The 26,033-nt window shown below is 37.1% G+C and overlaps 1 protein-coding gene and 1 pseudogene across 1 annotated transcript in view; one reads left to right on the top strand and one right to left on the bottom strand.

The window, feature by feature from the left end:
• The window catches only part of MAN1A2 (mannosidase alpha class 1A member 2), a 203,356-nt gene that overhangs the window by 67,576 nt on the left and 109,747 nt on the right, over nt 1–26,033 (top strand). Inside the window, exon 5 of the mRNA XM_044672474.1 lies at nt 16,313–16,393. Within this exon, the coding sequence (XP_044528409.1) occupies nt 16,313–16,393 (81 nt within the window). The remainder of the gene's footprint in view (nt 1–16,312; nt 16,394–26,033) is intronic.
• LOC123244650 lies at nt 3,488–13,872 on the bottom strand (annotated as a pseudogene).

Consider the following 26,033-nt stretch of genomic DNA (forward strand, 5'->3'; position numbering starts at 1 on the left):
GGGCATATTATATGTGCTAGCTTATGTTAACTACAGATATTTTAGACTGTAAAAGAATCTTTATTTTGGTCTGAAGACTGTTATATTTAAAAGCCTTTTCCCCTTTATTCCTAACATGCTTAATCTGTTTTTCTCCCTAGCTTTCACTCTTTCCCTTGTGAAAATGAAGGTCACTTTCACATCATATAAGCCAGTGATGGTGGAGTGCCTCACCCTCATGGCTGGACTCCTACCCCTCTCCCCCAACACACACACACCCACACACCCACACACACACACACACATCTCTCCCATTGGGCTCTTGGGCAGAGGAACAGGTGAAGTGAAGAATGTCCTTGGATGCAGGAGGGTGGGGTGTGTAACAGCTTTGCCCTGAGTCCCTCTAGCCTTCTAGTAATGGACTCAGGTGGGCCCACAGATAGGGCTTTGTGTGCCCTTTTTGGCACGTGTGCCATAGGTTCACCATCACTGATATAAGCTATTAACTTAGAGTCATCCTAGTTGTTGTAATACAATACTTTGGGTGTGAAGTAAAATATTTAGGGGACCTCCATTGCAGCTTTGATCCTGAGCACTCAGGGACTTAAAATAGGAACCAGAGTTATATGTCTGGGGCAGCCAGCATCCCCAGTGCTCCAGCTTCAAATTTCTCTCTCTTTTTTAATAATCTTTCATTAAAATTTCAAATGCTTGAGTAACTTAGTTTTGCTAACATGATTAACTTCTTGCAAAGTGCTTGAAAACTAGACTTGTCACTTGGTAACAGACACAGAGACCACAGCAATAAGTTTTAAATGTTTGAGAACACCATTTAATGTTACAACATGATATTTTTGAGCAATTACTATGTATTTTCAGATATTTTCTTTACATTGGCAAGATACTAACAGCTTATAAGAAGAGGTGGCAAATAAAGTAGAACATCTCTTTTGGTAAACTAATGAATTTAATTTTCTTGAAAGCTAAGGACTAGCTAGTTGAGAATATACTTTGGATTTCTCTGCTGTGACAAAGTGGTCTCTCTTCAGGAGCTCTAATGTAGAACTTGTTTAGGCTCTCCATGAGGACTCTGTACTTTATGAACCATGCAGAAGACTTAAGATGGGATAATTAGTTCTCAACCCATGTTAATTGACATGAAAGACTCAATATTGGAGTAAGCAGATAGCCCTAGTAATATTTGTTTTTCCTGATGATAGTGATCTTGAATGTAGGTGTGGATCCTTTTTCATTTTCTAAAATCATATCTTGCAGATATATTCTATAGCATTTGACTTTTCCATTGACATACATTGACACTCAGAATTGCCAATGAAGAGCCATATTCTCTGCTATGTTTAATTCTTTCAGATTCCTTCATCCAAATTCTTTTTCCAGTTTTACTATAGTTTTGTGGTTAATTATCTTTTTCATTAATTTTTATTTTCTCTTTGTTCATTTCTTTTCTGTTAAATTTGTATGTCTGATATTTACATTATTATGTGGATTTCTGACTGTTCCACTCTCCTGAGGTTGTCAACCCAAGTTATGAAAGCTAGGGACATAGTTGGTGATAGATATTACATATACCATAATTCCAATATTCCTTAGAAAAGTGCATCAAGACAAGTGATGGAATTATTGTTGTGATTGATTTGGTATCACTGAGTGAGAGCCATAGAAAGGGAAGGGGCGATGAGACCTTTCTTATTGAGAAAATATAAAACACCCAGATGGGGCATGGCTTCTTCATCTATTTCCTTCCAAATGTCAACTTAGGGGGTCCACCTTATGTGCTGATGACCTGTTTCTGCTTTCTCTTGACAACCATTTGTAATCTAGAATCTATCTGGAGAAGTCGGGTGACAGGGATTCCCATATCTCTGAGCATGTTCTTTGCTTTTACCTTTTTCCTCTTGTCCCAGATATATCTGGGACTAATCAGGAAGACAAATCACCACTAAAAGCACCTGGCCTCCTTTTCTCCTTTGATCTTTCTTCTGGCTGCCCAGAACTATGTTAGGTTGTTTGATTGCTCACATATCCTGGATGAGATGGGAACCTATTTATCTTGGTGCTATGGAGGACTACCTACCTCACCATCTGCCTTGCTCAAAATCCTGCAAATTCCTGGTAATATCTCCCCTCAGTGTAGACCATGTCTTCCCAGTGACCTTGTTGCTGAACTCTAAGGATTTCTGGGCCTTTCTATCTGCCCTGCTAGAGTGTAAGATCCCTTTTTATTTGTATTTTTAGTGTTTAGCACAGCACTTGGCACATAGTAAGCATTTGACACATGCTTTTTCATTTATTCATTCATTCCTCACTTTTTGCAAAGTAATCAGCCCACCTTTTTTCTATCAAATGATGTTTGTCCTTCAAAGGGAATCAATGACATCATGGGATATTGTCTTGACTTGTGCATGAATTGCATTTAGTAAGGCAGAGTTGTATAGTCTTCAGCCTCACTTTCTCCAAAGTCATTCAAAGTAAAATAAGGATGGTTAGACAAGGAGTTAAAATGAATCCCTCACTACAGTGGGGAAAGAGGGTAGTCATGTTTCAACTGACTATAGGGAACAGACAGACAGAGTAACAGAATAACCATAAGTAAAACCTCTTAGCTGGGGATAATATATAAGAGGATACAAGCAAGAATCTCCAGGAAAAAATAAAACAGTGGGTACAATGTGTCAACCAAGTATCTGGGAAAGGAGTAAAGACCAAGGAAGCTTTTATAAAAGGGTTTAATAAAGGAATAGGGACAGAGAGAGGAGGTGAGAGGAAATATTTGTCACTAAAGACTTGGCAAAACAGGTACAGGAGGAATGGATATAGCTACTCTTATTTCTAAACCTACAGCAGACAGCCTAGGGCAGTGGCTGGATGGTCAAGGGGAAAAGGGTTTCTCACTAAGATGTCCTTTGGCTGTTGTTTAGATTTATCAGCTTATCCCAGGAACACAGGTAAACAGCAAGATAAATCCACTGGGGAAGTAAGGGAGAAGGATATATCTGTATGTCCACCATACAAGATAACACTTCTGTCTCAGCCTGAAACTTCTTGGTCTTGCTAGATGATCTTAGAGATCAATGATTCCCAAAGTGGGCGCCACCACCCCCTGGTGGGTGCTGCAGTGATCCAGGGAGGTGGTGATGGCTACAGGTGCATTTGGGGGCAGTGAATAGTTGTAAGGGGGCAATGATAGTATGTGACAGGGCACGCTAAGTAATATTTTTTCTGGAAAGGGGGTGTTAGGCCAAAAAAGTTTGGGAACCACTACTTCCAAGGCACCAAGGTACCACATCTCCACAGGCTCTCCAGTCAGTTGCTAAATCCAGCTCCCTAAAAGCCAACTGCCATTTCAGAGAGTCTGTGAAAAGTCCCCTCAGCCAGCATTCCATGTTTGGAATGTTCAGCTCCTGCCAGCTTTGCCTGGCCAAGCCTGCTTTTAACTAAGTCCTAATCTGCATTTTCCCTATAACAGAGGTCATTGACAAGACAGAAGTCATGACAACAGGTGATGGCCTGGGATGCAGTGATACCTTGGCCTCTTTGATGTCTGATCAATCACTAGATACTCCATAGCACCTGCTTCAGCCACCTTCATGGCCACTAGAACAAATTGATTTTCTCCACCCATTCCACTGGGGAAGTCTTCACATTCCCCTAACTTACTGATGTATTTTTGGCTCATAGGCTAAAAATCAAATTGAGAGTAACTAGTCTGCTGAGATAGTTTACTGGGGTGTGTTTCCTAAGGATGCTATAATTTCTTGGTGCCATAGGTGAGAATTGGGTGAGAGGTGGACAATAGAGGTGGATGAGCAGCCTTGAAAAAAAATTGGCAAGCCCTTACACAAGAGGTGCTTGTCCTTCTAGAACATCTATACACCCTTTCTATATTTTACCCCCTATTTGTATTAATCAGTTACTTGATGGCATCCTTCACTCTTGTTTTTTAGAGTTCCTCTTTGTTGCAGCCTGCTCATACCTCCCATGTACCTTTTTTTCCCCCTGCTATTTGATGCTTACCTTGTTTATCTCTTTTGTCTATCTAGTACATATTTGGTAAAATTCTACAGGGTGTCTATTCAGTAGCTTATTGAAATTTGGACAATCGGCATTCTTCGTCTACTTCATCTGTATTTATGGATGAAACAGTTTAAAAGTTTTTTGAGTAATTATATTTCTTAACATGAGCTTTGCTGTATCTTGGGGCTTGATGCAATCAATGTGATGTCTTCTGCAAATAAGAAGCACAAAAATCTCACAATTCTCAAAGAATCTTTTCTCAATCTGACTCTGCTCCAGAATTCTTGAATTTGTCCTAAATCATCTGGCTCAGTTTTATACCTAATCTGATGTTTACTATCAGAGTCATTGAGTAGAGTTATTTCTATTGTTACATATTCTAAGGAATCTTGAGTGATCTTGTTGTATGGAAGGGAGATATCTAAATGGACTTATTGCAGTATTCATCATATTATATTTACTTATTACATATTTGTTCTATTGAATTGTCTATTCTTAGGATCAGACTATCTCTGACTTCTGCCTCTTCTAGTCTTATCCCTATTTTCTTCTTTCCCACACATTTCCTGCTCCAAACTTTGCACACCCTTCCACTGTGCAACATACCTATAAGACCTAGTCTTTGGAGTTCAGATTCCAGAATGATAGTTCTTTGATATATTACTAACATATTTCCATTTCTGTACTTTTCTAGTTTAGCCAGAAATTTTTCTTGGTTCCTTACCACATGTCATTTCATTTGCTATCTCTTGTTATCTTGGCCAGAAATGTAGCCCTCCTTCCCCCTACAATTCTTCTTTCAAGATGCAAGTCAAATATCCCCTTTTATATATAGTGTTTCCTTTTCACTCCCTTGTATGTAGCTACATTGCTTTGATTTTGTATTCATTTTGTACATATTTTTCTTTGTATCCTAATATAAGTAAAAGTATCTCCCCATATAGGATATAAGCTCCTTTAAGAGTAGATATTTTAAAAAATTTATCCATGATGACTAGCACATCAGGTGCTTGCTGATTAATTGATTCATGTATTCTCCCAAATGAGACATCTCACTTAGCAGTGCTTCATTTATGAAACTAGTCAAGTTTTCCCCATAGCTCTTGAGAGTTGAGAGTCACAGAATCACAGAATTTTGAGAGTTGGAAGTTGTCTCAGCAGCTTCCTAGTCTAGCCTTTACCAAAGAAGATGTCCATAAAGAGAGCCACCTTTTCTTGAAGTATCCCATGCCACTTTTGGTAAGCTCTTTTGTTAGGAAGCTATTTCTGACTTCAAGCCTAGATTTGCCTCTTTATGGCTTTTACTTACTGTTCTTATTTCAAGCTTTCAGTGATAAACAGAACAAATCTAATATTTCTTTTGTATAAAAACCTTTTAGATATTTTAAAAAAGTTTTCATGTTATCCCTGAGGCTTCTCTGATCTATGCTAAACATTCTCCATGCCTTGTAGCAGCAATCTCTGTAGCATGGATGCAAGACTCTTTACCATCTTATAAATCCGTCAGAGTACTATCCATCTTATCAATGGCCTTCTCAAAATTTTGTAGTCATAACCATTAATGTTTTTACTGAATTTCATTTCATTAGATTCTTTTCAGTGTTTTAGCCAATTAAGATTTTTTTTTAAGATCTTGACTGACCTATGGTGTTAAAGTTATTCCTTCTAGCTTATTATCATCTGTAAATTTAATAAAATGCCATTAGTGCCTTTAGCCTTGTCATTGCTAAAAATGTTAAATAGCATAGGCCTAAGCAACATAAATTCTTGGGATACTGCAATGAAGACTTCCTACCAATTTGACTGTTAACTGTTAGCCCTTACTGTTTGAGTTGAGCCATATCATTATTATTTTATCCAACCAGTTCTATTGATATCTACTCTTCATCTATCCATATTCCTTGTAAGAGTAGTATGAGATATTTTACAAAAAGACTTGTTGAAATTTAGGTAAACTATGGCTACAGAATGTCTCTGATCTACCAATTTAGTAACTCCTGTCATAAAAAGAAATACATTTGGTCAGACTCAACTTACTCTTGATGAAACCATGCTAGCCAACTATGATCACATCTGCCTTCTAGATTATCATTAGTCATCTTTTCAGTGAACTCTTCTACATTCTTTCTAGGAATGGAAATCACATTTACCTATCTTCAAGTTTTTGGCACTCTCATTTTCCACATCTTTCAGATGTTAATAATGGTGCCTCAGTACTCTGACTGCTAGTTCTTTCAGCACCCCTCCAAAAAAATGAGTCATTTGACTTGAATTAACCAAAGGAAACCAGGTGTTTTAGATAATAACTCTGTATTAACTATTATTGTCCTGCCATTCTCCTTATAGAGAAAATGAAAGCAAAACAAGACATCAGCAGTTCTTCCTTTTTTCTGGGTCTGAAGTCCTGTCAGCTCTTTGGCTTCCTTTATCTCTTGAGTGTATTTTTTTAAAAATCTGACAACAAACCAATTCCTTTTTTTGGTCCTGAGCTAATTTAAACAGTGTCAGCTCATTCAGAGTTTTTGCACTTCAGACACAATTTTACATGATCATCGTAACTGATAAACCCTAATTGGAACTTATTTTTTCTCCTAAACTCTGCCTCTTCCCACCTTTCCTATTACTATAGAGGGAAGCACCATCCTCCTAGTCCCTTGGGCTCACAACCTAGGAGTCATCCTGGACTCCTCACTGGCTCTTACTCCCCATGACTAAGCTGTCACCAAGGCCTTTTGACTTCATCTTTTAAATGTCTTGAATTCACTCCTAACTCTTTTTTCATATGCTACTTCTCTAGTGCAGGATTATGGAGAAAGCAAGAGAGTTCTAGAAAAACTTCTACTTTAGCTTTGACTACACAAAAATCTTTGACTGTGAGGGTCACAACAAAACAAAGTAAATCATCAAAGAGATGGAAGTACCAGATCATCTTACTTGTCATCTGAGGAACCTGTATGCTGGTGGAGAAGCAACAATTAGAACCGAACATGGACCAAACTGATTGGTTTAAGATTGGGAAAGGAGTATGACAAGCTATATATTGTCACCTTATTTAATTTATAGGTGGACTATGTCAGAAATGCCAGACTTGATGAATCAAAAGCTGTACTTAAGGTTCTCTGGAGAAATATTAATTATCTCAGAAGTGTGGATGATACCACCCTGATGGCAGAAAGTGAAGAAGAATTAACAAGCCTCTATGCTGGTTAAAGGAAAGTGTAAAAGCTGATTTGAAGCATTACATTACAAAAACTAAGATGTTAGTGTGTGGGGAGAAAAGAATTAATTTGTTCTTCTTAGGGTGGGATTCCATTAGAGAAGGAAAACCTGTTTAGGAGTTCAGAATCACATCTCGAGGACATTTTGTTATTGCCATAGACCCAGTGGGTTGAGAGATCTTTTATCACAAAGAAAGCAAACCATTAGACTATGCTACCTCCTTTTCTCCCCTGACCTTTAGAAGTCAGAAGAGCTACTTCTAAGAACATAGCTCTTCATAACCTGCCTGTTGAAACTTGAAACTCGTGATGAAGCCCACACTGTGATGGGGCTCCTGCTGTGTAACCTGTCATTTTCTAATTATCTAGACTTTTGCACCTACATTATAAATTCGACCCCCAGACCATGGGGTATTGAACAGAGTGGGTGGGGGTTTGTGGCAGGAATCTATAAAATGCTTGTATCTGTACCCATGCATTGGGCATCGCCATTAGGGCATGACCCCTTCTCATGAGAAAGATTAAACTTTGCTTCTGTTTACTTAAACAGTCTTTATTTCTTTTAAGACATATCGTCTCATACATTGGCAAACTGGTCCCATCTCTTCCTGACAAAAAGAGGGAAAAGAAATGGAAGCAATGTCAGATTTTATATTCTTGGGCTAAAAGATCACTGAAGACAGTGATAGCAGCCATGAAATTAAACATGTTGTCTCTATGGAAAGAAGGCTTTGACAATTATTAAAAGGCAGAGATATCAGCTTGTTGACAAAAGTTTGTATAGTAGCAATGTATGGCTGTGAGAAACGGACCTTCAAGAGAGCTGAGTGTAACAGAATTAACACTTTTCAGTTGTGGTGCCAGAGAAGGCTTTTGAAAAAGTCACTTGGATAGCAAAGGAGATCAAATCAATCAATACTCACTGGAAGGGCAAGCTCTGAAGCTTAGATACTTTGGCCACATAATGAGAAGACAGGATTCATTGGAAAAGACCCAACAGGGAATGATTGATGGCAAAAGAGGGAGACAAAACAGAAGATGAGATAGTGTCATGGAAACAATGAACTTGAACTTGGACAGACTTTGAGAGATTGGAGTATAGGACTCCCTACTTCTATTCATCCTCCATTCAGCTACTGAAGTGATTTTTTTAAAGCACAGGTCGAATCATGGCATCATCTCTATTCATTCTCCCCTCTTTCCCCACTGGCTCCCTGTTGTCTCTGTCTACCTGTATAAAACAAAACTACCAAAGTAGTAATAAAAAAAGGGTCTTTAAGATGAGAAGAGAAGATTATAATTTGGTGTCCCTCTTGTCAGTTGAGTACCTGAGTACCCTAGGGACAAGGGGAACAGAGTTTGAATATTTTTGGGAGGCACTGCCTTAAGAAAGGGTTACTTAAGTTGTTTTACATAACAACCAAAAGTTCATAGTCTGGGAAAGGTGGCAATAGCCAGAGACTTGGGAAGGTAGTAGGTGAGTGCTACTTGCTCTCTGGCAGTTTTTGGCCCTGGGAAAGAATAATATAGCCTGCAAAATCAGATTGATGGTGAGCAACTAGAGCAGCTGATGGTCTACTACATTCCAACACCAAGTTCAAATCAGTCATTTTTGTTTGGCATTCAAAGCCCTTCATAGCCTAGCCCCTTTTCTACCTTTCTTATACCTTACCCATTGGCATTGGCCTCCTTGCTTTGCCATACCAATACCATCTCTCTCAGCTCTGGGAAGCGCTCTTCTATGCCCGCATACCTGGAATACTTCTCTGTTCCAAATACTGACATTGCAGACTTCCTTTACATTCTTTTTTTTTTTTTAAACCCTTACCTTCCGTTTTGGAGTCAATATTATATTGGCTCCAAGGCAGAAGAATGGTAAGGGCTTAGGCAATGGGGTGACTTGCCCAGGGTCACAAAGCTGGGAAGTGTGTCTAAGGCCAGATTTGAACCCAGGACCTCCCATCTCTAGGCTGGCTCTCAATCCACTGAGTTACCCAGCTGCTCCCCTTCCTTTACATTCTGACTAAAATCTTCTACAGGAAAATTTTCCCCTTGATTCTAGTGCCTTCCTTTTAATTATTTCTTTTTTATTCTACATATAGTTTATTTATGCATTTTGGGGGGTTTCTTGACTCCCTCCTTTGATTGTGAGCTCCTTGAAGGAGAAAGCATGTTTGTTGTCTCTTTTTTGGGGGGCTGGGGTAGGGTTCTGTAGTGCTTAGCACAGTACCTGGCAGTACTTTGGATTGACAGACATGTCCTTATGTTAATCCTATTTCTTGCCCTTCTATGTTTATACATTTCTTTTTAAAATTGAGTTGGTGAATGAGTTCCCTATGCATCCACATTAGTCTTTTTTCTTCCTTTCTTTCTTTCTTTTTTAAATTTTAAACCCTTAACTTCTATGCATTGACTCAGGTGGAAGAGTGGTAAGGGTAGGCAATGGGGGTCAAGTGACTTACCCAGGGTCACACAGCTGGGAAGTGTCTGAGGCCGGATTTGAACCTAGGACCTCCCGTCTCTAGGCCTGGCTCTCAATCCACTGAGCTACCCAGCTGCCCCATACATTAGTCTTTTTTCATCCTCATTGAGTTGTTTCCTGCTTTGTCTTCTTTGGAAAATTGCTAGATCCTGATCAAATTCAGGCCTTCCTTGCCCATGGGCCTCAAGTACCTTTAATTGTCTTGACAAGAGCTGGAACTATTACAGCTACAACCCTAGAACTTGCCTAAATCAGCACCCACCAGCAGAAGTTATTTCTCCTCAGGCCACCAGTTGGGATCTGTTGTTTACTTTTAGCATTCCTGATTCTCTGTGTACCAACCTTTACTGGAAGACAGTCTTAACTCCTTTGTCCAGTTTCTGTTCTTATTTGATGTTCAAAATCTGGGCCACTACGTCACACCTGAATTTTGGTAATGAGCACTTCTTAGTTCAATGAAGTGTTGACTTGGAAAAACATAGAACCACTACAGTAGTCAGCAAAACCAAATCTTTAATCAAGAAAGAGAAAGGTCCTTAAATAATCAGCTGCCACACAGAGCCAACCCAAATGCTAAATACTACACATTGTCGAACCCTGGGGACTCTGGGGACAGTGTCTCTTAAGAGAATCACCACTCTAGATGATTCTCCAAAGAACAATAGAACTTGGGGGATTTATATACCTTTTGGGGAATTAAGTATAGCAAACATACATTGACAGTTTACAGGCCGGCTTGGGAAAGAAGCTGTAGCTAGAGGCTGTGATGTCAGGGAGTGACCTAACTTATAAAGGGTACAAAAAGGATGGTTCCTGCCAGGTGTTGGCTTTCTTGGGAAAGGATCTTTGATATAATGGGGAAAACTTCTTAGAGAAAAGGGATGATTTAAGGATTTGAGCATTTTTTTTATTCCTCATCAGGATACTTAATGGGCACTGGGAGATCCTTTATTCAGTCTAACACTAAGTCAGTTTGGGATTTCCCTTATAGGCAAATTCTCAAGGGAAATGGGCAAACTTGGGGCTTCCAGAATTCATGTTGACACCAATAAGGAGGGGAAGATTATTGCTAGCCACATTATCTAATTTCCAGCCAATCATTTTATATTCTTTTACTTTGTGTACTACCCTTAATGATTTTCTGCTATAAAAGGCCCTGGTGCTATGAGAGGTCAGAGACAGTTTTAATGCTCTGACATTAGGCTATGTTAGTGCCTAAGTTTCTAATAAAGATGCCTGGCATACTTTTATATTTTGGTCTTCCTCAGTTTAATTTTAGAAATTTATATTTGAGCATCTTCTTTCTATCCTGTGCTTACTTCCCTGGTATCATTTTAGTTCATAGGATCCTATCTGTTTTTCCTCTGAACCCTCTGAAATCTGTTTTCCCAAAATCTAGGATATATTAGATCATGCCCAGATTTCTTTCTCTTTCTTAAAATTTAAAATACAAGTTATTTCTCCCCAGGCTACCTACCATTTCCACTCCAGTAACCAGTTCTTTCCAGCCAATAGAATCAGTAGTATGTAGTGTAGAATTTCCTCTTGTTGGTCCTTTATCTTTTGAAGTATGAAATTATCACTATAGCAGTTATTAGTGCAGCTTTTGACAAGGAGAGCTCCAAACAGATGTGTGAATTTTTGAAGTCCTCTGTCACTAGGGTGCCATGCCTTTATGCTAGTTTTATGATCTTTTTCTCAAGTTCTTTACCTTTTTACTTTTTTTATCTAGGTGTTCTCTAGTATATATACACCAATATCAAAATCATATATGCCCCTCTTTCCATTTACCTTCATCCTAATGTTTCATTTTTTTAGCCTCTGGGTTTTAGCCTTTAGATTTCTTGACAGAATATATGGTCTTATTATGAAATGTTATTTCACATTCCTATTGTCTCATGTTCCTTTTACCAATCTTGCTGGGACTTCTAGGTGTCATAGTAGATAGAATGCTGAGCATAGTAGGTACAGTCCTGAGCTTTAAGTAAGGAAGACCTGAGTCAAATGCAGCCTCAGACACTTATTAGCTGTGTGACCCTGGACAAGTCACTTAAACTCTGTTTCAGTTTTCTCATCTATAAAGTGGGGTGAATAATAGTACCTACCATGTGGAGTTGCTATGAATATCAAATGAGATACTATTTTTAAAAAGCACATAGCACAGTACTTGGTATATAGATACTGTGTAAATGTTTGTCATCGTCATCTTGGTGGTACTGGTGAAGTCAAATCTACCTCTTTCTGCTCCTTGTTTGTTGTTTAATCTTTGTGAATTAATGTACAAAAATTTGTGGTTTATGATTTTTCATTTCCTAGTAACTTCCACCTCTTTCAATTGCTATTTTTCCTTCATTATAACTACTCTGTTATTTAGATGGAGAGTGGAGTTGAATCTTCATGATGAGTTTTCTAATTCTTTCATTATCCTTTTTCATTAGATCTGTATGACACCCAACAAAAATATTCTTTCTAGTCTTTTTTAGGTGGATTTTATTTCTGCACAGGAATCTCTATTTTGCTCTGGTTCAGAATTCCAGGTTCCATTCTCAAATATCATCTTCTTGACCATCTGTTACCTTCTAAATAAATTTTTGGTTCTGTATTCTTTGTCTTCATTGTTCAACAGTGAATAAAACCATACCTGTCACTATGACCTTCATTTTCTTGACCAAAACGTTGTCCTCTTTGGAAGTACTCTAAGGTTCCCCATGCAATATAATTTTCTTCATGCCAACCACAAAAAGTGAATAGTTGTCTTCCATTTTGTTTGGAGGAGAGAGATAATATCCTTTATTGTTATATTGACAACGCTTTGTCTTCAATAATTTTAGAGTGAAAAACAAAAATAATTAACAAATAATTTTTGCTATTCCATGTAATTTTCTCATCAGACCAGGCTCCTGTTTGAAGGCACTACTCAGAATAGCTCACTTACAATATAATTTTACTTAAATGGAAAAAAAAATCCCCTTTTCTGTTAGAATTACAAAAGGTGTTTTTTTGGTATAAAAACATCTTAAATAGAATTTCTAAATAAGACATGGTCTAGGATAATAGTATTTAGATTCAACTTTGAACTTTCAACAATAAATTATAAGGCAGGAAATGTAAGTACTTTATAGAAAGTTATCTAAATAGAGATACAAATTGAAAGTTAAGCCTAAAAAGACTTCATAAACATTGTTGATATCTGAAGAGTAATTATGTTCAAAGAGGGTTTTTTCCCCCTCCTTTCATCTTCTTAGAGATAAAAATATGTTTAAAACTTCTTCATCCTTAGTCTTAGGAGCCAAGGAATCTTTTAAGTGGTCCATATCTGCTATCAAATACTCCACAGGTGGCACATCTGCAGATGTACTGGATGTTATTGTGGTAGAGCGTGGAGTGACTTTGGTAAAGTGAGATTTGAAAGTGCAAAGGTTAACCAAACTGACCATTTGTCTCTATTGTAACAACTTCTTCCCTTTTGTCAACATTCCTTATCTGACAGTTTCTCATTTTCACTTGCCAATTCTCCACTGGTAGAAAATTTTGCACTGTTTTTTGCACAGGAAGTTGCAACATTTATGACTAAGAACTGGACAGATTGGTGCAAATTCACCAGAAGGCATTTTCACTACCCAGTTGTATTCTTGTTCTTCAATTCCAGTGATTAGCTTCATCTCATAGTCTGAAATTTTTTTTCTGATTGGTACATTAAGTATCAGTGCAAATGTATCCTCATTGTCTTTAGTATAATATCTTTATTGCTAGCATATTTTATTTATATTTTTGACATGTTGGTGATATTAATGCCAGTGGACAGCTTTAGGTCTCAGTATTTAAGTATGGAAGCATTTCTAGTGGAGAGTGAGTTGTACCTGAGGGAAGTGGGAGGAGTCTGTACTCTACAAGTTCACCTTGTCTGAACTGATACCTCAGTAGACCTCATTGATGAAGTCTGTTAATGCCTCTAGCACCTTCAGGGTGGAGCCTTGGACCAGGCTTACTTCAAATGTTATGGTGAACAGGGGAGAAGTGTAAGAGAGGTTAGGGAAGAAAGCTGGCCGAAACAGCTAAGATAAGGACAGAGATCTGGAGACTCCAGCCTAAGGGAAGCCTTTGATATAGAGAAGCAGTTACAATGGCCACTTCTAACCCATTGAGCTTGTTTCTCATTGTGATAAATCTTGGGATGTTTTGTTATTTCTTGGGTACTTGCTATGGGAGGACAGAAACAGAAAATTCCTCTCTATTGTTATTAGTTCTACAGATGGCTACCTCTGAGCAAGAAATCACTTGCTACTGCTCTTGGTATTTCTTCTTTTTGAATTTCTTTTTTTTTTTACTTTGGTATTTTAAAAATTTTATTATAAAGATATTTTATTTTACCAATTACATGTAATATCAGATTTCCATGTAAGTTTTCTGAAGTTATATGATTCAAATTGTCTCACTTTTTCCTACTCCCTTTCCTCTCCTCTCCCAGAGTTGGCAAGCAACTAGATCTGGGTTATACCTGTATTATCATGCAAAATAGATTTCCATATTGTTCATTTTCGTAAGAGAATACTCTTATGAAACCTCTCCCCCCTAACTCAAATAAATTAAAGTGAAACATCATATGCTTTTGATCTGCTTTCCTCTCTGAAGATGGATAGCGTTCTTTATCATAAGTCCCTTAGAATTGTCCTGGATCATTTTATTGCTGAGAGTAGCTAACCACAGTTGATCATTCCACAATTTTGCTGTTATTGTGTACACTGTTCTTCTGTTTCTGCTTATTTCCCTCTGCCTCAGTTCATGTAAGTCTTTCCACCTCTTTCTGAAAATTTCCTGTTCATCATTTTTTTGGTAATTTTTTCTAGATGACCAAAGAAGAACCTTATCTTTTTTTGAGCTCTAAGTAGATAACTGTCCTTATTTTTGTTTCCCTTCAACATTTCTGTAAAGGGTTGAGATTCTCCTTCTGCAGCTCAGATCCCTTTTTCTAATTCTGTTTAGGAATGCTTTATTGTTCCTATAACCCAGGGGTGGAGATAAGTTCCATGAGTCTCCCTTCATGTTTTCCAGGAGGGAGTTCAGTCCACGTACTTTTAGGATAGATGACTGCCATCTTTAACCTTGATGTAAGTCATTGCACACATATGCCTACCCATGATTGGGATTTTCAGCCTTAAAAAAAATTACTTGTACTTTAATCACTTAGTTGAGTTTTTTTTTTAAACCCTTAACTTCTGTGTATTGGCTCCTAGGTGGAAGAGTGGTAAAGGCTAGGCAATGGGGGCTAATTGACTTGCCCAGGGTCACACAGCTGGGAAGTGTCTGAGGCCAGATTTGAACCTAGGACCTCCTGTCTCTAGGCCTGACTCTCAATCCACTGAGCTACCCAGCTGCCCCCCACTTAGTTGAGTTTTTTGCAGATCATCTTCGCCTCTTAATAACCTGCAGTCACTTTCCTTTTTTTAGATAGCTATATTTCATTAATGCATTGGCCTTGGTTTTGTTCTGTCCGTTCTGTTTTTCCACTCCACTACTCTCTTCTATCATTTTGCCTAACTTTGCATGTGTTTTTCTTACATTTTCACTTGTTTCCTTTTAATTTTCCTTCTTGAGTCTTATTCCACTTAATTTCCTAACTCCTTGATTCTTCTCAATCCATTTATATTCTTTTCCTTACCTTTAGTCTTATTTCATAGAACCCTGAAGCAGAATCTGAACCAGTATATTGACATAGAGATTATTTTCCTTGAAATTTCTTCACTTTTTCCCACATTCAATCTTGAGCTTTCTTTATTAAGTCAAACTTCTCTAAATCATATCTAGAGTTTCTTTCTCCTTATTTTGTTCAAGTCCTTCTCTCTTTCTCCTTCTTCTCTTATGGAAACCAGAAGATATTTAACTAAAATATGTTAAGCAACATTGTCAAACATATTCCATGAGCCATCATGCTCTCCACTAGTTTTCTTATAGGCTGGCAGTGGCTACTGCATGCATATAGCCAGAGAGGAGCAGGTACTGTGTTCTCTTTAATGTATTCACATGTGTAACCATGCAGCATGTCAAGAATGTTTACTAATAGCTTTTGTATTTCTTACAAAGATTGAAGATCAGTGGGACCAGTTTTGTGAAAGAGGCAAACCTTTTCTTTCCTTGCTGCTACCTCCATTTGAACTTTTTAGTCACAGACTTCCATTTGGTTCCATTCTTTCTCCCCTCAAAGGGAAAAGAATGGACCAGTATAGATGTGAGCACAAAGTCCTTAGGTCCATTTTATCAAGGCAGTGGAATCTCAGAAAATGGTGCTATGTTTGGAAAAGAAAGAATGCTAGAGCCTAGTGATAAAGACAGGTACATGTTTATTGTTCTTCTGTTCTCTTTGATTTGTCAGACCATGAGGTTAAGTGAATATTTACTTTATTATTTTTTCTTTGGGTGTTTTCAGGGTTGGTGGATGCATTATGCAGATTTACAATATGCCCTTGGCAGAAGTTTTTCAGAATTGTTGCTTTCCCAAAGGAATAGCTTTCTCATTTTTTAAAAATTGCTTTGAAATATTTTTTTCTCTTTTTTAAAAGGCCTTGAAAGGTATTTATTTTTATTCTTTTTGTCTTCACAGAATTCAGAGGTCTCTGTATTTGAGGTTAATATTCGTTTCATTGGAGGACTTCTTGCAGCTTATTACCTTTCAGGACAGGAGGTAAAATACGTTGAGTAATATCATTTTACAACTATCAAACAAAATATTTTCTCACAGGTTTTAAAAGTAAAGCAGTTTTTAATGCATTAGATAGGTTGCCTGATTATTAGAATAATTGCCCAAAGGACTGAATATTTAAGGAAGATTTATTTTTGTTAAGATATTTCATAAATAAGAAAAATACGATAGAAATTCTTCCTATTTGTGAATCTTCATAAAATGTGGATAAATTTATTCAGAGATTTAGTGTTGTATTTCAGTCTATATTACAATAAAATAACACAATTTAAAAAAAAAGTATTTCCTTTCTCTTTAAATAATTCAAAAGTTCTTCGCTCATCTTTTTTTCTAATTCTTAGTCCTATATTACCAATTACTAGAGATAGACATCTCCGTCTTTATGTGCTGAGATATCTCAAACTCATTATGTCCAAAGCATTACTCATTATGTTTCCCCTTAACTCTCTCCTTCCCCAGAATTTCCCTATTTCTATCAGTCTATGAGGCTTACAACCTAGGAGACGTGTTATTTTCTCTTATCTAGTCAGTTACCCCTTTCTCTCCTCTCACACATCTTCTCTGATACATACTATATTACAATAGTTTAGTAATTTAGTCTCCCTGCCTTTAATTTCACCCCCTTCCATACCATTCTCTAGACAGATACCAGAATGATATTCTTAATATGCAAATCTAACCATATCACTCCCCTGCTTAATAAACCCAAGTGGTTTTATACTGTGGTGAGTGAGATAGCAAATTGATTTGGGAGACTTAAAAGAATTGTTTTGCTGCTGTGCAGGTGCAGTTGAAATTATATGTTAGATTATTACTAAACCTAATCAACATGGTTGTTTATTTTCTCCAACTTGTATTTACTCTAGCTCAGTGATGGGCGAACTACAGCCTGTGGGCCAGATGCTGCCCCCTGAAATGTTCTATCCGGGTACATGACATTATTCCTAATCTGACGAATACATTGAGTAGGATACAATACAATGAAACTTCGAAAGATTTGCCTTAGAAACAGACTGACAGATGAGCACTTCCTTTCCTTTGGCCCCCTCTTTAAAAAGTTTGCCCATCACTGCTTTAGCTTGTATTGACTAGCTCTGTGTGTGGCAGAAGTGATATGGAGGAGTAGACCATGGGAATTCAGTAGTTTGAGGAACAAAGATGTTAGGATAGAGTGAAGACAGTATTTGTATGCGTATTGGTGTCCCCAGAAAGAGAGAGACCATGAGTCAGGCACTGAACTTATTAAGGAAGAAAAGAGAATGTCTTAGGAACCGATAAATAATGACCACCAAGATCCAGATTGCAAGATCTATTTGGATAGCATGAAGCCTCAAAGGAGAAGAGATTGCATGGTGATGACTATAGAGTTAGGAAGTGGCAGTGGGGAAGGAGTATTCTCATTTTCTCACCATGGCCTGTTAGCAGCAAGGGTTGGGGAGTGGGCTGGGGGTCACCTATAAAGGGTATTAGTTGCATTACCCCCCTTTATAATACTGGAAAGGTTAGGTAGGTATATTTTTCCATCAGTAACTAGAGCATGTTATGATTTTCAGAAATCATTATTTCTCCTAGTGATTATGATCTTATTTTTCATGGAAAACGTGAGGGAAAATAAGAAAACATCTATACAACTAGATTAATTAGTATTTTAATTTTGTGTTTGTATTGATTCACATTTTAAAAATGTCTATTTGAAGTTTGTTACTAAAACTTAGAGAGGCTTTACAGAATTATAAGAGTTAGCCAGTGCTGAAAGCAACAGACTCTTTTAATTGGGGTATGGAAGGGCAAATCATATAGCGTCCTAGAGACATCTGAGAGAACATGGAAGGAGAGTATAGCAGTCACAGTAACCCACCTCCACAGTGCAAGGCAATAAATAAACAATTTTTAAAAAACACAGAAAAGCAGGTTACCTTTTTTCTTCCATTTAGCCTATGTGCTTCTTCCCTTTGTTGTTTACATTTTAGGCATTAATTTTTTAAGAAAGGTAGTCTACTGTAATCTGAAACTATTGTGATAAAATAACAAAACAGATCCTGCCCTTTAAAATTTAGAGTTTAGTAGGAGTTAAGGCAGGCATATAAAAAGTAGCTAAGTAGCTCTGTAGATTGAGTACTGGGCCTGGAATCAGGAAGCCTGAATTCAAATGTGGACTCAAACCCTTATTAGTCATGTGACCCTGGGCAAGTCATTTAAGTTAACTTTGCTTTAATCCATTGGAAGAGGAAATGGCAAGCCACTTTTTTTTGTGGGGGAGACAGAAATAACAGTTAGTCTTAATATTGAACTTAAAGATTTATAGATACTTTTGCATGTATCAGGAGGCAGCTTGGCCAGCTCACTGGATAGAGTACTGGGTCCAGTGCTAGGAAATTCTGAGTTTGAATCTAGCTGTAGGACTTAAATTAATATCCAGCCACTACAAGTATTAATTTTATAAAGTTTATTAATAATCACTTGAAGTAGAAGGAAAAAAAAGTTAATATAAGTAAAAAACCGAATTATTTAACAAAATTAAGACCATGTGACTAAGTTCTCCCTGCCTGTTTAAAAAGCCTGCTCCACCAAAACCTGACAGGAAGACAAGAGAGCTAGAGGCAGGGCTACACCAAATTTATATCCTCCCTACATCAGCATGTAACATGAAACATGAAGAGAGTGAGGTGCTGGGAATTGTAGTTTTTAGGATAACAGATACTAATTACACAATCTCCCCTGTGATCCTTTGGGAGACTAGTCTCCCCATTGGATCATTTAAAAATAACTATCTTCTACCTCTAAAGATCTTTTAACTAAAGGTGCATACAATATTGTACTTTCTAAGAGGAAACTACAGTAGTTAGAAATAAGAGGGAAATAGAAGAGAGAGAGAGAGCAAAACCAATGTTTGCTAGGAACATTGACAAAAAGCCTATTGGGGGCAGTCCCCTTTGGCATAAGAGTTTACATTCAAAATAAATGAATTCAGCCCCCTCACAGTTCAATTTTATTACATCCCAAAGTTCATTCTGGATCTTTTGGTGCAGTGTATAATTTCTGCAGGCATCTTCATGGCATCTTCTCCAAGCAGTTCACTTTCTTGATTCAGGGAGGTAGCAAGTTTCTTATCCTAAAATTACTCTCAAACAATAAAAATTTTATAAAACTAGAATTTTATCACAATTATACAATCCCCCCGAGGAGGGTGTTGACAAACACATGGATTACCCAGGGATACATGGCTGAGTTAGGAGGTATATGAATCAATTGTCAAAAGAAAATCAAAAATATTTTTAAAAAACCCTAAATAAACGAGAACAAAGTAACTTCTGGATGAAATATAAAATATCAGTCTTATTTGTAAAAATTCTAAATAAGGAAAAATAAAATTATAACAGGTCCTTGGATTGGGGGCTGATTAAAGTGATTTATGTCCCACAAGCCTGTAGGACCAATGTAGCAAAATGCACTTACCCAATCACTACCCAGGACTACAGAAAATTGCTACATCTATGAAAGACAGAAAAGGGACTATATTTTTGTAACAGACAGGAAATAGCATTTCCTGGTCTGATTTTATCTTTGCTCTCTGGGATGGGGGACGCCAATATTCTAGCTTTCAAACTGAGGTACTTTTTGGAATATGGCATCGGGAAATCCTGTGTCTGACATTGTCAAATAGCCACTTCCTTGAACCCCCAAACAAGTCCTTTGTCTTGGTGCAGATTCTCATCAATCCCACTGGGATTGGTTTGTCTCCTTAACCTTGTGCTTGTAGGCACTATGCAGATTAACTTTGTGCTTCCTTTACACTGTATAATGGTTCTTTTGTGATCCGTTCTCCTGGAGTCAGACACAATCATTAATCAAAGTCTCATAATATTTATCATTCAATGGCAGTTTTCTATAGTCTTTAGCTTTTGGGTATGCATTAATATTAGAGCAAATAGATATTTTAAACTTATATTGGCACAAAAATCAAAAAAACCATTAATACTGGTAACATGCTTCAAGTACAAAAAAATGAGAAAAAAAAGAAAACTCAAATACATACAAGAGAAAAAAATAATAAAATTAAAAAAACCCAAAAATATATAGTTCACAATCAGTGACACACTGTGTTTGCCCAAGGAGAGGCAGAAGGCAAAGGTTTCTCACTCAAAAATGAGACCCATTTCCTTTTTAACTTAGCTATGATCCACAGTATGAGAGTATATAATTTTCACTCAAAAAATTGCTTTATAAAAAAAAAAACAGTAGTATAGCAGCTAATGCACATTCAAGAAGTACCAAAATCCCCCAAATCATAAGAACACATTTAAATGACAATAGTGAACAAACCCACTATCATTAGGAGACATGAGACATGAGTCTCAATAGCCACTTCATAGATACTTGTCACAAGCTCTCCAAATCTAGCAAATCTTTCAACCTTGGATGAGATATTTTTAACAAAATCTTTTACTGCCATCGTTCCAAAATTTGGCAGGAGAGTCCAGAAAAAAACAACAACCACAAACCTCTATACTGCTGATGAAAATCTTTTGGTTCTAAAATGTCACCAAGAATCTAGATCATTCTGGTGGAAGGGTAGAAGTAAGCTGAAGAATTACAAATATAAAAAACTTTAAAGAAGCTACTAGGCTTCATGTGAAATGCTCTTTCTCACAGGCCATTCAGGGGTACCATGCCCCCTAGAAAAAATTTACCACCTCCAGATGAACCTCTCTCCTCATGAGGCATGAGACTATAACAGCTGTAAAAGGCATGTCTATATGTCCCATCCATTGCAGTGTGGAGGCAAGACCTCCAACAGTGTAAATCACTTCAGATGTCTTATCCATTATATTTTTATAAATCCATAGGTGGGGAATATAATAGTACTACAGCACTTTCACTTCAGCTATTAAATGAACCCTTACCTCTTTTTACATACAATGCAAAGGTAGGCAAATGATCATTCAGAGATAGTGGTGCTCCTAGATATTTGAAAATCACTACTGAAGACCCTTTAAAATCAATTGAGATTTTTATTTAGTAAATTCTCCAAAGGTTGTATATAGATTGTAACCAGTTTGATGGAGTCCATCCATCATCATCTATGTGACAGTTAACAAAGGCAAAGAGGCATAATAGAAGGTTTAGGCAACATGTGCCCTTGATGGATCTGGTGACAAACCTAGCATCCATTAAGGACCTATGGTTTTGCCATGGAAATGGGTTTGGCAAGTTGTTTATGGACTTTTACAATGGTATTTTCTCCAGTCCAGTCCAGTCATATGAGGAGGTACAAATAAATATAATAGGATGGTGCAAATAAAAAACAGTGTAACACAGTGGTTCCCAAACTCTTTTGGCCTACCACCCCCTTTCCAGAGCAAATATTACTTAGCCCCCGGAAATTATTTTTTTTTAAAAATTTTGATAGTAATTAATAGGAAAGATATATGTACCTGTGGCCATCACTACCTCCCTGGATCGCTGTAGCACCCACCAGGGGGTGGTAGCGCCCACTTTGGGAATCATTGGTGTAACAGAACATATAGACAATAGCCAAAACACAGTAACTTAAAGTGACATAGGGTAACAATAGATTAGATCAACATATGAACTTAACAAATAAAATTAAATCTTGCATTCAGCAAATACAATATATGTGACGGGATACAGGCACTGAATTCAAGAGTTCTTTTTCTTTTTTTTCCTCCCAATTCCAATGGCTACATTACAGAGACTTCTTCCCTATTTGGAGAGGAACAAAGCTGAAAAAGTTAACAATGGAGTCTGAAAAGGCTTAAAATTTCACCTCCAGACTCTTTAAGGTTCCTTACTTTCTCCAGTATCATCATCAATCTCAATGCCTTTGGTTACATGTCCATACTGAGCATAGTGTGGATGAATCCCATATTGGATGTGTTACAGAGACTGGGCAGACCAAAATGGCAAGGATGTGTAGGGAGATGAATCTCCTCCTTGAATCTCAGGATTACTCAAGCTAATCACAAGGGCCAGTGCACCAAGGAATAGTAGTGAGAAGATATCCCAAAACTTTGAGCTGTGCGAGCTCTGTAATGCTCTCCTGCAATGGATGCTCTTTGAGATAGGCAGGAAACTGGGCCATGCTTACAATTTTACTTATTAAATTGGTTTCAAATCTAATTCCTATTTGGAAAAGTAACCTTCCTTTCCCTTCCTCCCTAGGGGTAAAGATGTCAGGGATCCGCTTGCTTACACTGCCATGTGGACAGGGAGTTAAGAGGGTAGAAGCTCTCCTAAGGTAAAAGCCCTTTAGGAGTCTGATTGATGGCTAAAAGAAACAGCCAGACTTTGCATTCAGGTGTTAGCAGTGCAAGGGAGGGTTAATATTTTACCAGCAACAGCAACAACAGGAGCAGGAGGAGCAGCCACAGTAGAGGTGGCAGTGGCGATGGCGATGGAGGTGGCAGAGACTGCAATGGTGGACAGGTCTATCCAGGCATTAAGTGAGGGAGGCAAGAGCAACAGCAGCAACAGTAGTGGGAAGCAAGGTAGACAGGCAGAGGTGCCACTGCTCTCTGGAGGGGAAAGGCCAAAAAGCCATGATGGGAGAAAGGTGGTTTCTTTTCAAACTAATTTACTCAGAGAGAATTAAAGGATCCAAACCCCACTTCTCGTCACCCTAAATGTAGGACTTAAATTAATATCCAGCAACTCCAAACATTAATTTTATAAAGTTTATTAATAATCATTTGAAGTAGAAGGAATAAAAAGGAAATAGAAGTAAAAAACCTAGTTATTTAACAAAATTAAGACCATGTGACTAAGTTCTCCTTGCCTGTTTAAAAAGCCTATTTCACTAAAGCCCTGATAGGAATACAAGAGAGTTGTAAAAAATAAAATGGATGTAAAAGGATAGATTTAAAAATATTATGGTTTTATAAGATCTATTAACAGCCATTAGAAAAATCAAGCCATGTGCCATAATAAGAGTTAGTTTGAAAGGACCCACCATTACCTCCTCCTCCCATCCTGGCTCCCCCGCAAATCACCAAAGAGGAAGTACCAATCCAGTCACTATCCTTCTATATACGTGATTACACTTCCTGTCCATGTGATTACGCAAGAGAGGAAGCCAGTTGTCTCTAGGGAAGTGTAGTTTGAAAGAGCCCTAAAAGTCCACAGGAAGTTTAGATCAGGGACCTCAGATTTAGTTCAAGGATTCCCAGATTTCCAATATCACATTCCCCCTTGAAGAGCAGAGGGAGACTGGTCTCCCTGAAAGCTCTTGTTAACATAACTAACTTTTAAATTACAGAAATTTGGGAATAAAAGAAAAGAGGACAAAACCAATAATCCAGTTATTGCTAGGCACATTGACAAAAAGCCAATTAGGGGCAGTCCCCCTCAACATAAGAGTGTACATTCAAAAAAAATGCATTCACCTCCTCATAGTTTAATCAACTGCACCTGAAAGTTCATTTTGAATCTTCATGATGCAGTGTAGATTCTTTAGGCATCTTCATGCTACCTTCTCCAAACAGGTTCATTGTCTGGATTCTGGGGAGATGGCAAACTTCTTATCCTGAAATTACTCTCAAAAGAATTTAAACTTTACATTATAGATTATAAAACAAACATTCCCTTCTTAGGAGAATAACATATTCCACCCTGAAATTACTCTCAAAAGTATTTAAATTTTACATTATAGATTATAATATAGGCATTCTGATTATAAAATGTACAAGGAAAAAAATAATAAAAGAATGTTTTAGAAATCAAATATATATGTATATATATGTGTGTGTGTGTATATATATATGTATATATATATATATACATAAATATACGTATATATATACAGCTTAGAATTAGTGAAAGGTTTTTCACCCAAAAATGAGATCCATTTCTTGTTAAGCTTTTCCATGAATTCCTGTGAGCGTAAATGGCTTTTATAAAATAGCAGATTCATAATGCAATTCAAATAAAGTATCAGAATTTTCCAAAATTACAATAACATATTTAAAGACAATAGCAAACAAACCCATTATTATAACCACTAGCTGTGATATTTAAAAATGTATACTTGTCACAATTCAACAGGTATAGTAAATCATTCAACCTTAGCTAAGATATTTTTAACAAAATCTATTACTGCCTCCATCCTAATTGTGGGGCAGATCTTAGGAAAATCTGATAAAAACCTCTTGGGTTTAAAATATCACCAGGAATTCTAGATCCTTCTGATGAGAAATTAAATTAAAATAAAGAGTTAAAATACCAAGCATAAAGGAGCTCTTTTTCACTTCCTTTGTAATATATAAAAAGTTTGGGTAGGAAACTTCCATTTGTTTTCTCTACCTTTTTAAGAGAACTGTTACGATTAAAAATGATGAGGACTGATATAATAATATAAATTAGTATTTTAATTAAAGCCATGGCCATGCTGGTAAAATCATTAGACCACGTGCCGGTAAGAATTCAAACTCCTGCCTCAGGCATTTTTTACCTTTCGTATCGCGTGCCTCCGGGTAGCTAAAGAGGGCTTACTTTTGGATTTCCTCTCATTTAAACTGTTCTCTGCGTGGGGACGCCGGCGTCCCCACGCCCAAAGAACCGGAACTGGAAACCCGTTGGACCACGGGAAATGTAGTTTGATAGTTCCCACGTGTCCATAGAAAATATATATACTTTTAGATGGCATCTCCCAAATTCTAATTTTATAGAACTTACTTTATTATATATATATAAAATCCTATCTATTCAGAAGTTACTATAAAATCCTAAAGTCAATTTTAAAGACCTCTTATGAAATTCCAATTTAAATTCCTAAGGCATCATAGTCTTCAAGATTATATACAATTGTCTAGATAGAATAAAAATGTTAAGGCAATATGTGAACCTATAGTTGAGATGACAAATTCAGTGTACATAGGACTTATGGGCTTTTACAACTTAAAAAATGTGTTTAAGATGTTTATGGTCTTTTTACAAGGATATTTTGTTCTGTAAAATCACATAACAGATAATCATATAATAGAATTAGATTAAAATAAATAAACTTAAAAAAATTTAAACCTTAAATAAATCAGGAAATACAATGTTATAAGTGACAATTACAAGCAGTGTAGTGAAAAAAACCTTTTTACCAATCAGAAGAAACCTGTTCACTTTTAAGGAGTTACAATAAAATCACAAACAGAATTTATCTAGCAGCCAAAAACTTAGCTTAAAATGGTTCAATGTAACAGAAAGGTATTGATCAGATTAATATATGAACTTAAAACAGCAAAATTAAATTATAAAACAACAACCAGCAAAATATAGTAAGATACAGAGACTTTCAAAAAACCATGGAGTCTGAGGAGGTTTAAATCCACCTTCACTCTTTCAGGAGTTCCATTTAAGTTCCTTTGGCCCAAATAGCCAGCATGTGTAGGGGGTTGAATCTTTCCCCTTAGTCTCAGGCAAGATAATTGAAAGGAATGGTTTGAAATAGGCAATGCGACCTATGCTTCCCATTCTACTTCCTGTTTGAAGAGTAAAATCTAGGGTCCACATGGAAGCCAGTTGGGGTAGGGGCTAGAAAAGCCACAGGCTGGGGAACTCACGTGGAGCAGGCTCCTGGGGGAAGGAAGGGAGATAGAGAAGCTCTCTTCAGGTT

This window comes from Gracilinanus agilis, chromosome 4 (genome assembly GCF_016433145.1).
Source record: "Gracilinanus agilis isolate LMUSP501 chromosome 4, AgileGrace, whole genome shotgun sequence".
In the NCBI taxonomy this organism is placed as follows: domain Eukaryota; kingdom Metazoa; phylum Chordata; class Mammalia; order Didelphimorphia; family Didelphidae; genus Gracilinanus; species Gracilinanus agilis.